The 16,218-nt window shown below is 42.7% G+C and overlaps 1 protein-coding gene across 4 annotated transcripts in view; it reads right to left on the minus strand.

Annotated features, from left to right (window-relative positions):
• AGAP1 (ArfGAP with GTPase domain, ankyrin repeat and PH domain 1) overlaps positions 1-16,218 on the minus strand; it is a 373,158-nt gene that overhangs the window by 135,007 nt on the left and 221,933 nt on the right. For all 4 annotated transcript variants that reach the window (XM_035139168.3, XM_088666036.1, XM_088666000.1 and 1 more), the window contains one exon: positions 4,847-5,015. In XM_035139168.3, coding sequence (XP_034995059.3) covers positions 4,847-5,015 — 169 coding nt within the window. The remainder of the gene's footprint in view (positions 1-4,846; positions 5,016-16,218) is intronic.

The following is a 16,218-nucleotide window of genomic DNA, read 5'->3' on the forward strand; positions in this document are numbered from 1 at the left end:
GGATTACATTTCAATTTGTTGGCCTCCATCCAGTTTATTAAGAACATAAGACAAGCATCTACTGGATCAGGACAATGGCCCTTCTAGCCCAGCATCTTGTTCACCTAGTGGCCAACCAGACGCCTATGGGAAACTCGCAAGCAGGATTCAAGCACAAGAGAAGCCCTCTCCTTGTCCGGTCCTCATTTGAAGCCGTCTAGATTGGTGGCTATCACTAAGGGAGTGAGTTGCAGAGTTTCATTACGTGCTGCATGAAGTAATTTATTTGATCTGTCCTGAATCTTCCAACCTTCAGCTTCACTGAATGTCCACAAATTCTAATGTTTTGAGGGGGGGGGAGTCTCTATACACTTTCTCCATACCAGGTATAATTTTATAGACCCCTTACTCACTTTTTCTTTAAACTTAGAATTTCCAAATGCTGCAACCTTTCTTCACAGAGGAGTTGTTCCATTCCCCTGATAATTTTGGTCACCATTTTCTGAACGTTTCCCAACTCTCTTTCTTCAGAGAGAGATCTGTATAGCAGCACTATGATATAGTTGTATTATCAATTCCTTTCCTAATGATCCCCTGCATGTAATTTGACCTTTTCACAGCACCACACACTGGGTCGACACTAGCATTTAGTTATCTACCACAACCTCAAGGCCTCATTCGAGATCACAACCCATGAGCACAGCTGTGAAATTAAGATTTTTTGCCCCAACATGCATCACTTCACACTTGTTTACAATGAATTGCATTTGCCATTTTACCACCCATTCACTCAGTTTGGAGAGGAGCTCTTCACAATCTCCTTTTGTTTTAATGGGCCTGAACAATTAAGGACCATTAGCAAACAAGCAGGTTGCTGATTCATTGTTTAGACTCAACATATCAATGTTCAAAATTGACACAAACTTGGATCTTAAATTTTCCCATTAATAAAATGTTCCAGCTTGGTTGATATTACAGTGGTACCTCTAGGTATGAACTTAATTAACCTGAAATTGTTCTTAACTAGAGGCATGCTTTTTGCTGCCGCTGGCACACAATTTCCGTTCTCATCCTGGAGCAAAGTTCTCAACTCGAGGTACCTCTTCCAGATCAGTGGAGTTTGTAGCTTGAAGGGTTTGTAACCTGAGGTGTTTGTAACTCAAGGTACCACTGTAATGTCAAATTTTATTTTAAAAAGCATTCTTGCCTGAGAATGATAGTAGACGCAAGGTAAACAGTAATCCAATGCTTCTTCCTCATTTGACCCACAAATATTTAGTGTTCTTTCACCTAGCAGCTGACCATACTATTCCACGGATTACACTGTCTGAAAGCATGCTGGACTGAAGGCTCCGTTGAGCTTACAAGGGCCTGGTGAAGCATTTCCAGGAAGCAGGCCCTTTTGCAAGAATGGAACCAATTGTATTAAGCCGACCCGAATATAAGCCGAGGCACCTAATTTTACCTAAAAAAAAACCTGGGAAAACTTACTGACTCGAGTATAAGCCGAGGGAGGGAAATGCGGTCCGACTGCTGCACAATATCTTTGTCATCAACAGGACAGGAAAATGGCGATACAGGACAGGTGCTACTAAGATCATGAGAAGACTCACTAGAATTAAATGTTTTGGTTTTTACTAAGAGAAGCAGGGGAACTCTATCCTAGACAACATGGAGTATCATTTTATGTTTTAAGCTTTGTTTTATGATTCACACAATTTCCTGTATTGTTGTAAATACATTCCATGATTATGGAGCTTTCTCACTCTCTAGGCTTTTGCCTAGGCTGGAACTCCACGCTGGCCAAGGTGGTCCTGATTATTTGTGTTTGATGACCAACAGCAAGCCAAGCCACTAGAATGTACCACATCTGTCATTGGGATGGCTGAGAGAAACAATTTTTTCAGTCAGACTGAATGTGGAAAGGAGAGAAAGAGAGAAAATCGGTGCTAGTTTTGAACTTGTTGGAAACGTTTGCTAAGTTGATGCTGAGCAGAAACTGCTGCATAGGATACTACATGGTAGACTGTTGCTGTTTTAAAGCTAGTATTACCTGGGTACATGCTTGCTTCCTGTCTGCTCAACCTCCAAATTTATACACAACCAACTTTCAGTAGTGTTGTCTTGTAATGAAACTTGTAATATAAGAATAGTCCTGGAACCTGCTACATACTGTATCAGAGAAGTGTGTGGCACTGCAGCATGTAACACAATTATTTATCAGAAGTTGCAAGAAGAGTGTAAACCAAGTCAGTTCATTCACTGTTATTGTACCACAAAAATGTGTCACCGTTCAAATAATGACATTGAAGATGCATCTGATTAAAATGGTGGATTCTAGTCAATGAATGCTTGTGTCATAACCATTTTTTAGCATTTAAGGTGCTGCAAAATTATTTAAACGTCAAAGCAGACTACAATAATCACCTGTGGCTGATTTGAATTCAAGGCTTTTCTCAGACACATCTTCACCATAATATTCCTTAAAACCCACTCGGTCTTAAAACACCTTGCAGACTACTCCCACGTGTGCTGGTTTAATAATGAACTCAGGTCTGGAGTTTCAAAGGGAAAAGTAATGTGGGAGAGCAAAGCTAACCTTGCTTAAACCCCCCACCCCCCCCAACCTCTTTCTTTAAACCCCTTCCATCCCACTTCACAGAAAACAAGCCTGGACTCCATGTTTTCTGCCAGTTGCATTGCTACCCTCACCTCCAAAACCGCCTCCTCTGAATCCCTTCCATGGGGGTGACCAAGAGGCAAGGTCGAAATAAGCAGAGATGATTGCTGTCAGCGGCAGAGGAGATACTCGCCGCTCGTTTCCCACACACACCCCTCTGCCACTGACAGGAGGCACAGATCCCAGTGGGTGAGCAAGGAGGCGCAGCGCAGTGCTTCTCTGAACCCCCATTCTATGCCTTTCCCAGTTGTTGCCGGAGGGGGTGGGGAGAGAAGCGGTGAGGAAGGATCCCTTCCTCTCCGCTTCTCCCTCTCCACCACCTTGCACAGAGCAGGCATAGGGGCCCAATCCTTTCCCATTCTTGCATCACACATCCATGTCCTTCAAAACTACAATTTCTGCATGTGGGCACCATTCCCCAAACACTCTGCGCCTGCATTTGGGACTCAGAAAAACCAGTTCCTGCATACAAATTTTAACGTGATAAACTGGCCACCACAGTATTTTGTTTTGAAGCACACTCGTTTTGATGTTAGAAATTATAAGAATCTCCCCCCCCCCAGTGAACTATGTGAGTAGAAACAGCAAGATAAAACATTTGTTTGGGGTTCAAAATACTGTTGGTTTGTGGAAAGTGACTCAAGTGGCATCTTCCGACTTCAAATGGTTGTTTATTATCTGTGGTCCTAATGACATTGAGTGATGGTGCTAGGATGTGACGGGGGAGGCTGATAGCAGGTAGAGTTGGAGTGGAGGAGCTGACTGTCATCTGGGGTGCAGACCCATATGCTTGGTCACTGTCCTGTTTCAGCACTCCCACTCCTCTGGAATCTACTGCTACCTTATCATTTGAGCTGTCTAGTTTGAAGGTGCTGCCACTGAATGCCAGACTAGCCTGTATCAAGATCATGCTTGTCCATGACTTGACTGTGGGTGAAAGGCTTGTCTTATTGCGACTTGGATAGGTGAGCTAGGTTAAGGTTACCAATTTTTCCCCAATGAATTTGTAAATCCGGGGACTGTCCTCAGGAAATGGGGACGTCTGGTAACCTTAATGCTAGGTGGTCCTGACCTAACTCAATTGTGCCCATCTGGGTTCTCAGTTCAGCACCAGACTAGACCAAGGGGCTGAGGGCAGCAAGTGCTATTGTTTATACAAGCACCACCTCAACAGAAAACCACTTGATCTTGGGATGGATTTAGAAGGTCTGCACCTGGTATTGGGCCAGAGGCAGACTGGGGATGCTGCTGGTCTATCAACCACCCTCATGCCTTGCAGCATCTCTAACCAAGCTGGCTTCTGGCATGGTGTTCGAGGACCCCTGTTGCTGGGCCGGCTTGGCACTTCATGGCCTCCATGAAAACCATCAGGCAGTCTCAAACAGTCTGTAGCCCAAGACACTGGGCAGGGGATAAAAGAAGCATATGCTGCTGCTGCCAATGCCAGTAGACTGGTGCAGTCTTAAGATATCAGTTTTCAACACAAAACACTGAAACAGGGATCAGATGTTCTAAACACGTCATAGAAGTAAAGACCCATTGACCTTATGCTAAATGTGAGGGAAACACACATCTTATGTAACCTGTGTTTTAACACTCACAAGCTGAAATTTTATCTGGTAGCCACTCTCAAAAGTATCCTCTCTCAGGCCCCCGATCATTGCATCATCAAATCAAGACTTAGATAGTTGACATGTTTTTTGTCCCGAGACTGCACTGTTGCCTGCCACTGGGGGATGTGGCCACCCCACATCCTTACACCACACACAACACCTACCCTCACATGCAGGCGACACACACATGCTAACATGCAGAGAGACCCCAATGCAGAGCCAGGGGGAGGCATTTTGTTCCGTCTTGATCATTTCAAAAGTGGAGAGGGTGCAAATTTCTTTCCCTGCCACAGACTCTACCTCCACTAGCAAAATGGGTCTTGGGGGTTGAAAAAGTTGCTTGTATGGTCAGAAATGTTGCCTGGGGTGCAGACGTTGCTAACTACCAACTCCTTAGCAGTTCTGCATTCTGCACACCAATTAGAATACCTTGGGAGGTACACTGACACAATGCCTGGAATGCACAACTTCAGATGGCAGTTGGGGTCACTCAATACAGTGATCCTCCATACAAAAAACCAGCAACATTTAAATCATAGAACTGCAATGGACTGTAGTGTTGCTTAAAACTTACCTGAGTTTGGTGAGATCTGTAAACTGCTCATGTCTTTGGACAAGCCATTTGTTTTCGGACTGGAGATGGGTACACATGCTGATGTAGCTCGAGGCGGCCTCTTCCCTGGGACTTTCACTGTGGTCCTCAGAAGGTCAATTTCTTTTCCATGGACATTCTGCATATAATCCTGCATGAAAGGAACGTGAAGATATGTGTTTTAATGTGGGAGAGAGGGTGGGTGTGATTTTTGATTTTTTTAAAAAGAAACATCAGAACAGCATGGTAGGACCCAACAGGGCTTTGGGTGTTGATTTATTAAAACAGCTCTATATGCACTGCTCTATATGCAAAACTCCTGTTGAACTTCAGAGAACTTCTGAAAGCGAACTTTTATAGCATAGGAGGTGCTAGGCTGCTAAACAGGAAAGTATATAATTCCCACTGAGAATGCTCAAACCATAGCTGCCAAGTTATCCCTTTTTAAAAGGTATTTTCCCTTATGCTGAATAGGCTTCCTCGCGAGAAAAGGGAAAACTTGGCAGCTATGGCTCAAACCCATTGGTACATGTAAAGCAGCTCTTTGGAGCCTATATATGAAAGACAGCAAACAAGTAATATTTTTTTACCCATGACGCACATGGACATGCAAAAGCATAGACAGAGAGTGGGAAACTGTATTAGCTTATGCAACAGAACAGTTTTCAGATGCCTGCCTAAAATGAGCATTTTAAACTATCTACCCCAAGGTATAACAGCCTTGATTGATGATACAGACCTTATTTATTTAAAAAAACTTGTATTTTTAAAAGACAAATTAAAGTGACTTAGGGCAATAAAATGCAGGTGAATGTGCAAAGCTCCATCAATGTAGGAGCATACCCTCCAACTCCTGGTAAGAAAAATCCGGGATCAGCAGCAGTGCGGCACCGGAAGTTGCTTCTACGCATGTCTGGACATGCGTAGAAGCAACTTCCAGTGCCGGCGCTGCCCGATTTCCGGTGCCCAGACATGGGCAGAGCGGCACCAGAAGTCGCTTCTACACATGCCCAGACATGCACAGAAGGAGCCTCCCAGAGCAGGTAGGAAATCCGGGGGGTTGATGAGATTTTTCTCTATTCGGGATAACAGCGGGAAAGGGGTTTAAATACAGGGGTTTCCCACGAAAAACGGGAGACTTGGCAGCTATGTGTAGGAGTCATGCAGAACACAATTAACAGACCTAATTTTCAACAGGCATAAAGGCATAAAAGGCTCCAATGAAAGAATTAGCCCAGAATTAGATGGATGGTATGAGGCAAAGCCACTCCAATGAGGTACAAAGTAGGGGAATTCACTCATATGCATCTACGCTTTTCACCAAGACAGTGAAGAAAGGAAAAACGGATGAAGAAAAGCCTGGTAAATAGTTGTAGCTGTATGATTGTTTTTAAAGGTAATTACTGAGGGAGAGGAATGAAAGACATTATCTTGACAAATCGCATACAGCACCATCGCAAAAAGTGTACATTATTTTTTGAAGTCAATACCAGCCCCCACTTTGAAATTTCTATAACATACATGTTAAGTGTCCATGGCTCAACTTGAGACAAGAATAAGAATTTAAAATCTTAATTAAACCTTGATTGTATATTCCATGTAAATGAAATAAAATGTTTTCAAAATGTATCCTAAACTTTTAGACTTTAGTTAGGATAGCTAACTTTATTATTATCTCCCAACATATCATGACATTGTGCTCAATGGGGCGGTTTAAACCCATTGCAGATTCTACAAAATCAGTAGGTGCCTGGGCCCCCCATAATAATTGTTTGGGGGGCTGGCTCCAGTTGTTCTCTGTCCGTTTTATCAGTCTCATGTTATGAATCCCTTACCTTTTCCAGGTACAATATAGTATGCCTTCTAGTATATAAGCCACAAAAACATTTTAGGCGGTGGCGGCAGAGGGGAGTGTTTCAGGGGGAGATGTCAATACTGTTTTTCATTGAAATTGTGACGCTAACATCACTGTATGAAATGTCATCTTAAACTATTCCTTAATGTTTCAACACTGTGTAATGCAATATTCCCTTTCACTGTATATAAAGTACATAACAGTAATTGTTTCACAGACTAGGAAACTGGTAAAGTGCTGTGTTTCCTTCCAGCAAGATCTCAACACTTTTCCATCGCAAATTTTGCTGCCCTGGAGAAATAAAAGGTTACAAAAAAAGCATACTTCAGAATAGTGATTTATTGTGTGATCACATTAGAAAAAGATGAAGAAGGCCCTGTCATCTGGAATATGCTGTGTTAAAGAGAAGATAGCAAGCCTGATTTTGATATGCAAATATTACAAAGAAAACTCCCCTAGACGTTAGTTGTAGAAAATGCTGATCACAGGGAAAAAAGATGGGGGACAGGAGGGGGAATGAACCTTTAACAAGACATGAGGGTAATTCAAAGCCAAGTACTTTTAAACAGCACTTAACAAGTCCCCAGAGCCCACTCCATAGTGGCCCACCCCAGAAGTGCTATCTTCTGCCCCTCAACAGCTTGAAAAAGTAGTAATTGCAAATCCATTTACATTTTGCCTCTCAAGTTTTCCACGTTCATAATTCAGCAGCATACAAGAAGCACCAGAGCCAGGAGGGTCTCCTCCGGAAAGGTGTTCACATCAAGGTAGCTGAGCATCGGAAGGCCCTCACCCCATGGCTCTTGCACCTCTGCCATCGCTTGTTTTTTACATTCTGCTCCTAATTATGTTGCATCTATTGCCATACACTTAATTAGCTGCATTAATGTGATTTCTTTTCACATAGTCAAGCAATTAAGAGCTATGATTGAGTTTCATTCAATTAGCCTCAACAAACATGCTAATTGATGTCCCAGATGCAAATGAGGTGCAATGAGAGAAACCTGCTAGCAATTGAGTGCCATGTCAGAGACCCACAGCTCTCAGCTTGCTGACAGAAGCCCAGCTTAACACGGGGACCACCTTCTGGGGAGCTGTTTTCAAAGGGATTGGGGCAGTCCGTTTGTGGGGGGAAGGTCGGGGCATATTCCATTAGGACTTCAGTACACCAAACAGATTCCTACATAAATAATAATATGCAACAACACATCCAATCTGTTCTGAATATCTGCACAGCAATTGCTGTAAAGCAGCATAGTGCATTACCTGGATGCAAGCATTTCTGTTAAACTGAGATTTACACGCAACCTCTTGTGCTCGTACAATACAACATACATAATTGCCTACAGTTATCATTAACAGGCAACTTCATCTTAGTCAGCTGTGGGCAATGTGGTAGTTGAAGTTAAACTCAAAACACATTCATCAATCAATACATTCCTACAATACACCCACTATATTGATAGCCATGGCTTTTCTTTCTGAGGATACCCTTGGCATTTGTGCAAACAGAGCAGTGCTGATGTGATAATCACAGGTGCCCACTGCCCATAAGGCTGTACAACATGTGTTGAAATAGACTTTTGCTTATAAATGACAGGGAGGAAGTTACCAAATATTTTGCAATTTTAAAATAAAAAGTAACTGCGCAATCCAAGTTAGGGACTACTGTCAGAGATTACAACTATCTTAATTTTTTGCAGAACTTTCTTTTTATAATAATTAAAATTATTCCATCCCGCTTCTATTGGGGCATTTTGAAGAGGAGTGTGGCTATGAGCACCCTTGAAGAGCCTGGATCAGGCTTATGGCCCATCTAGCCCAGCTTCCTGTTCTCACAGAGAACAACCAGATGCCCATCGGAAGGAAGCCTGAATGCAGGACTCGTGGTTAGCAGCCATTAATAGCCCTTTCCTCCATGAATCTTATTCTGAAGTCATCCAACTCAGTGGCCATCAACACCTCTTTATAGGCTGTGTGAAGTACTTTTTTGGTCTGTAGTAAAACTTCCAACGTCCAGTTTCATGTCCACAAGTTCTAGCGTTAAGATAGAAAGAAAAGCTTTTTGCATGCCATGCAAAAAAAGTAACTCCTCTAAATCACCTTTTCTCTTAAAAAAAGTCGTAAACTTAATAAATAATAATAATAATAATAATAATAATAATAATAATAATAATAATTTATTATTTATATCCCGCCCAACTGGCTGGGTTTCCGCAGCCACTCTGGGCAGCTTCCAACAAAATATTAAAATACAATGGTCTGTTAAACATTAAAAGCTTCCCTAAATAGGGCTGCCTTCAGATGTCTTCTAAAAGTCTGGTACTGTAGTTGTTTTTCTCTTTGACATCTGATGGGAGGGCGTTCCACAGGGCGGGCGCCACTACCAAGAAGGCCCTCTGCCTGGTTCCCTGTAGCTTGGCTTCTCGCAGTGAGGGAACCACCAGAAGGCCCTTGGCACTGGATCTCAGTGCAATGTAGATGAGTTGTACTATCCTCTTACTAGTGGAACTCTACAATTATATGGTTCTATGAGTCCACGTATGCTTCCTGAGTCATGTTAGGTGAAACCGGAAACAGATCCATTCTGGAGTAAGATTCCTCTTTATTAGAAAAGAAGGCGCTGTCTCTCTTAATCAGTTGCATGCCATTAACAGACATTTGGAGTGGCAAAGTCTGCAATCCTGGCTTGGCTGTGCTGCTGTTTGCAAGGGAGTGTGTGTTCCCTCCAGGGTGAGTGAGACCCCAGCTGACAAATGTATCAGTATAACACCATAACCATATAAAAGACCCCCTTCCCTTTGTTTATGGGATTCAAAGGCATAACATAGAATCATAGAATCATAGAATCATAGAATCAGAGTTGGAAGAGACCACAAGGGCCATCCAGTCCAACCCCCTGCCAAGCAGGAAACACCATCAAAGCATTCCTGACAGATGGCTGTCAAGCCTCTGCTTAAAGACCTCCAAAGAAGGAGACTCCACCACACTCCTTGGCAGCAAATTCCACTGCCGAACAGCTCTCACTGTCAGGAAGTTCTTCCTAATGTTTAGGTGGAATTTTCTTTCTTGTAGTTTGAATCCGTTGCTCCGTGTCCGCTTCTCTGGAGCAGCAGAAAACAACCTTTCTCCCTCCTTTATATGACATCCTTTTATATATTTGAACATGGTTATCATATCACCCCTTAACCTTCTCTTCTCCAGGCTAAACATACCCAGCTCCCTAAGCCGTTCCTCATAAGGCATCGTTTCCAGGCCTTTGACCATTTTGGTTGCCCTCTTCTGGACACGTTCCAGCTTATCAGTATCCTTCTTGAACTGTGGTGCCCAGAACTGGACACAATACTCCAGGTGAGGTCTGACCAGAGCAGAATACAGTGGTACTATTACTTCCCTTGATCTAGATGCTATACTCCTATTGATGCAGCCCAGAATTGCATTGGCTTTTTTAGCTGCTGCATCACACTGCTGACTCATGTCAAGTTTGTGGTCAACCAAAACTCCTAGATCCTTTTCACATGTACTGCTCTCAAGCCAGGTGTCTCCCATCCTGTATTTGTGCCTTTCATTTTTTTTGCCCAAGTGTAGTACTTTACATTTCTCCTTGTTAAAATTCATCTTGTTTGCTTTGGCCCAGTTGTCTAATCTGTTAAGGTCATTCTGAAGTGTGATCCTGTCCTCTGGGGTGTTAGCCACCCCTCCCAACTTGGTGTCATCTGCAAACTTACTCAGGATTCCCTCAAGCCCATCATCCAAGTCATTGATAAAGATGTTGAACAAGACTGGGCCCAAGACAGAACCCTGTGGCACCCCACTAGTCACTACTCTCCAGGATGAGGAGGAGCCATTGATGAGCACCCTTTGGGTTCGGTCAGTAATCCAGCTACAAATCCACTGAATGGTAGCATTGTCTAGCCCACATTTTACCAGCTTCTTTACAAGAATATCATGGGGCACCTTGTCAAAGGCCTTGCTGAAATCAAGATAGGCTACATCCACAGCGTTACCTTCATCTATGCAGCACTCTGCAGCAAATGGAAAGCTACACTAATTTTAAAGCCATGGACTACACTGAAGCTACAGTAGTTGCGCCTAAATAAGAACATACATATGTTATTTTCTACTGCATTGTTAGTGTTGTGAGCTATTTTTATCTCAACATTGCTTTTGGAAAAGAAGCATGCAAATGCTAAATTAAGGTTAGATTAAAAATTAAAACAAATAGATCATTTCAGAAGGCTGCTTGATTAGAACTAGGGGTGGAGGAATTCCTGAATCTCACCCCTCCCCCCTGGATTGCCCCATTAGGAAAAAGGTATCTGCCTGCAGAATCATTGTATTCCAAAAAAATGCAAATGTTTGACATCCAGAGCTTCTGCTTTAGTTTTTGACATATCAAAAGCAAAATACCCACCACCCACATTACTGCACATTATATTGTTTCTCGCTAAACAGCAGAAAATAAGGCTGCTGCCATGCACTTTTATCAGATTATCCACAAACTCTCTTGTTAAGCATTATTTATGGGCTGTGTGAAGCCAGGAAATATAGGAAGGGTGACATTGACCAGAGTTAATTTCATGGGGAAAAGAAAGACTGTAGCTCAGTGGCAGAGTATCTGCCTTGCATGTAGAAAGCAACCCCGGTTCAATTCTTGGAATCTCCAGGTTGGGCAAGAGGAGCTTCCTGGCTGAAATCCTGGAGAGCTGCTTCCGGTCATTGTAGACAATACTGAGCTAGATGGGTCAGTGGTCTGATTCTGTATAAAGGCAGCTGCCTATGTTCCCAATGATCCATGTTTAACCAGAATCAGAAGGGAAAGGAAAGAGAGAACTAACTAACTAATTAACTAAATAATTATTTCCCCAGCCACTCTGGGTGGCTTCCAACAGAAAAATAAAATAAAATAATAATAAACATTAAAAGCCTCCCTAAGAAGGGCTGCCTTCAGATGTCTTCTAAAAACCTGGTAGCTGTTTTTTCCTTTGACATCTGATGGGAGGGCGTTCCACAGGGCGGGCGCCACCACCGAGAAGGCCCTCTGCCTGGTTCCCTGCAACTTGGCTTCTCGCAACGAGGGAACCGCCAGAAGGCCCTCAGTACTGGACCTCAGTGTTCGGGCAGAACGATGGGGGTGGAGACGCTCTAAAGGTCAGTACCAACACTTTGAATTGTGCTTGGAAACGTACTGGGAGCCAATGTAGGTCTTTTAGGACCGATGTTATGTTGTCTCGGCGGCCGCTCCCAGTCTCCAGTCTAGCTGCCGCATTCTGGATTAGTTGTAGTTTCTGGGTCACCTTCAAAGGTAGCCCCACATAGAGCGCATTGCAGTAGTCCAAGCAGAAGATAACTAGAGCATGCACCACTCTGGCAAGACAGTCTGCAGGCAGGTAGGGTCTCAGCCTGCGTACCAGATGGAGCTGATAGGCAGCTGCCCTGGACACAGAATTAACCTGCACCTCCATGGACAGCTGTGAATCCAAAATGACTCCCAGGCTGCACACCTGGTCCTTCAGGGGCACAGTTACCCCATTCAGGACCAGGGAGTCATCCACATCTGCCCGCCTCCTGTCCCCCAGAAACAGTACTTCTGTCTTGTCAGGATTCAACCTCAATCTGTTAACTGACATCCATCCTCCAGGCACTACCACACAGGACCTTCATCGCCTTCACTGGTTCTGATTTGAAAGAGAGGTAGAGCTGGGTATCGTCCGCATACTGATGAACACCCAGCCCAACCCCCCTGATGATCTCTCCCAGTGGCTGCATGTAGATATTAAAGAGCATGGGGGAGAGGACAGAACCCTGAGGCACCCCACAAGTGAGGGCCCAGGGGTCTGAGCACTCATCCCCCCACCACCACTTTCTGAACACGGCCCAGGAGGAAGAAGCGGAACCACTGTATGACAGTGCACCCAGCTCCCAACCCCTCTAGGTGGTCCAGAAGGATGTTATGGTTGATGGTCTCAAAAGCTGCTGTGAGATCCAGCAGAACTAGGAAACAGCTCTCACCTTTGTCCCTAGCCCGCCGGAGATCATCAACCAGTGTGACCCAGGCTTCCAAATGGTCTGCTTCTTCCATGACATACGAGGGGTACAGGAAAGTACCAGTAGCAGTTAATAAATGTGACGTGGGGACAGATTCTACTGTTTATTTTTCCCTTTTAAAAAATCAAATATCCATGGTATTCATGCAGTACAAGTTCTTAAAGGTTTTAGAATGCACTATTTTCTACAAAGATAATATTAAACTAAGATTTGCAAAGTACATATTTGGTTGGGGATCAGTCTGTACTTCATCTTCCTGTATGAGTACTACATTTATAGTGGTGCAGAGGAGGTATAAAATGCTAAATTATTAATGGCAAAGCTTTACTAAGAACACTACAGAATCAGGGCTTGACTGAGCAGTTCAGAAACCATAGACCATATGCATGAATTGTTATGCTCAAAATGTCTCATGGGACATGCAGAATAGGTTTTCTGATTTCTAACTAGATCTGGCATGGGAACTATTTACCTTGCACTGTTTCATACTGTGCCCTGCTGGAGAGTTTAGAAATAACACAGGGACAATGTTTTTTTAGCTTACTTAATGAAAAATCTCTTTCTTTTTAAAAAGATTCAATGACAAGATTTATTTATAATCTATGTGGGCATAATAGAGTACACTAACTATAACAACCCTATCCAATGTCTGCTAACCTAAGCATCTCTTATTTTATCACCACTGTTCAATGCCTCCTTACTCCAATCAAAGTAACCAAAACACATCAATCTTTTACCATGCTGATAATTAGCAATATTAATTTCTGCAGAAATTAAGTGAGTTAAGTTAAATTATTTGTGTTTAATGTACTCGTCATACTTCTATCCAATTAACTGTGTGAAATGCCTTTGCGCTTTTGTTTCCCTATCAATAACTAATTTAATTCAGTCTTAGTCAACTGAAAATTTATTTAATTCATACAAACCATACTTTACAGGAAAACAACAAATTACAGCAAATTACAAATCTTATTTCAAAATGCTACTTTATAACTGAAAAAGGTCATTGAAAACTGGTTAACAACCTGCAAATCTATTTAGATTGCTAAGTATTGTTTGAGAGTATTGTATGTACTGGCTGGCAAATGCTGATGTCTCTACTTTTTTGTGTACAGAGGGAAGTCAGACATTTTTATTGCAAAATGCCGTCTGGAAAAGATGCAAAATAAAATAGCTAAAATGCAGAGGAAAAATAAAGGGAGGGGAAGAAAGACCCCCTTCCCTTTGCTTATGGGGTTCAAAGGCATAACATGTAGCACCCTGCAGCAAATGGGAAGCTACACTAATTTTAAAGCCATAAAATGCTATAAAGTGCCCTGCAGGGCAGGACTACACTGAAGCTAGTTGCACCTAAATAAGATATGGTTCATTTACTTCGAAGCTTAGCCTAATGTAATCATCAGTGGATTTCTAGCCTAGAGTTGTAACAGGCAAGTAGCCGGCACTGCAGAGGCGACACTCCCAGCCACTGAGGAGGCTTCAGTTAGATTGCTGTTGATTAGAAAATTTTTCAGTTTTGACAAGCACTTAATGAACATAAATCGCACCTTGATTGGTTTCCACTGGCGCCACAGGCACACCTGGGGGGGAAAGAGATCATCTCCTCCTACGAAAGACCTTAGGAAATCTACAATTGTGTTATAAGCTTAGCCAAAAACAAGTATTTATAAAATACTGCTGGATGTAGCCACATTGTTATGCACACTGTTTCTTATATGTTCAGTACTACTGCATAACACACAGTGATACTTTCAGTCTAAATTCAGAAATACAGGGATACTTCCAAGTGCAGGGAGATTATCTTCTTAAAATGAAATTATGTTTGCCTTTGAAATGTTCCTAGCAAACTTTCGACTCCACTGGGAAAAGACATAGAAAGTTTAATACATTGTCATTTGGTGTGAAAAAAAGAATTCTTTCTATAAAAGTACAAAAACCCGTGCAAATAAATAAAGCATAAATAAAATGGAGGCTTAATATTGCACAGAAAATAAACTATGCATTGTAGCTCTCCAATAACACTACTGAAAGCTACATGTATCAACCATTCCCTTTATCAAAGCAAACTCTGAAATGGCACTTATGTATCTTATCAAAACCCCCCCCCCCATTAATACTCAATTGTAATCAAAGTATGTTTTTAATTCTAATTTTCACATTGATTAGAACTGCGTTTTCCTTTTTAAAATAATGGATACTTTGACAGTCAACCTCTAACCACTCCCTTCACAATGTTGTTGTTGTTGTTTAGTCGTTTAGTCGTGTCCGACTCTTCGTGACCCCATGGACCATAGAACGCCAGGCACTCCTGTCTTCCACTGCCTCCCGCAGTTTGGTCAAACTCATGTTCGTAGCTTCGAGAACACTGTCCAACCATCTTGTCTTCTGACGTCCCCTTCTCCTAGTGCCCTCAATCTTTCCCAACATCAGGGTCTTTTCCAAGGATTCTTCTCTTCTCATGAGGTGGCCAAAGTATTGGAGCCTCAGCTTCACAATCTGTCCTTCCAGGGAGCACTCAGGGCTGATTTACTTCAGAATGGATAAGTTTGATCTTCTTGCAGTCCATGGGACTCTCAAGAGTCTCCTCCAGCACCATAATTCAAAAGCATCAATTCTTCGGCGATCAGCCTTCTTTATGGTCCAGCTCTCACTTCCATACATCACTACTGGGAAAACCATAGCTTTAACTATACGGACCTTTGTCGGCAAGGTGATGTCTCTGCTTTTTAAGATGCTGTCTAGGTTTGTCATTGCTTTTCTCCCAAGAAGCAGGCGTCTTTTAATTTCGTGACTGCTGTCACCATCTGCAGTGATCAAGGAGCCCAAGAAGGTAAAATCTCTCACTGCCTCCATTTCTTCCCCTTCTATTTGCCAGGAGGTGATGGGACCAGTGGCCATGATCTTGGTTTTTTTGATGTTGAGCTTCAGACCATATTTTGCGCTCTCCTCTTTCACCCTCATTAAAAGGTTCTTTAATTCCTCCTTGCTTTCTGCCATCAAGGTAGTGTCACCTGCATATCTGAGGTTGTTGATATTTCTTCCGGCAATCTTAATTCCGGCTTGGGATTCATCTAGTCCAGCCTTTCGCATGATGAATTCTGCATATAAGTTAAATAAGCAGGGAGACAATATACAACCTTGTCGTACTCCTTTCCCAATTTTGAAGCACTCAGTTGTTCCATATCCAGTTCTAACTGTAGCTTCTTGTCCCACATAGAGATTTCTCAGGAGACAGATGAGGTGATCAGGCACTCCCATTTCTTTAAGAACTTGCCATAGTTTGCTGTGGTCGACACAGTCAAAGGCTTTTGCATAGTCAATGAAGCAGAAGTAGACGTTTTTCTGGAACTCTCTAGCTTTCTCCATAATCCAGTGCATGTTTGCTATTTGGTCTCTGGTTCCTCTGCCCTTTTGAAATCCAGCTTGCACTTCTGGGAGTTCTCGGTCCACA

This window comes from Zootoca vivipara, chromosome 1 (genome assembly GCF_965207765.1).
Source record: "Zootoca vivipara chromosome 1, rZooViv2.hap1.1, whole genome shotgun sequence".
NCBI lineage: Eukaryota > Metazoa > Chordata > Lepidosauria > Squamata > Lacertidae > Zootoca > Zootoca vivipara.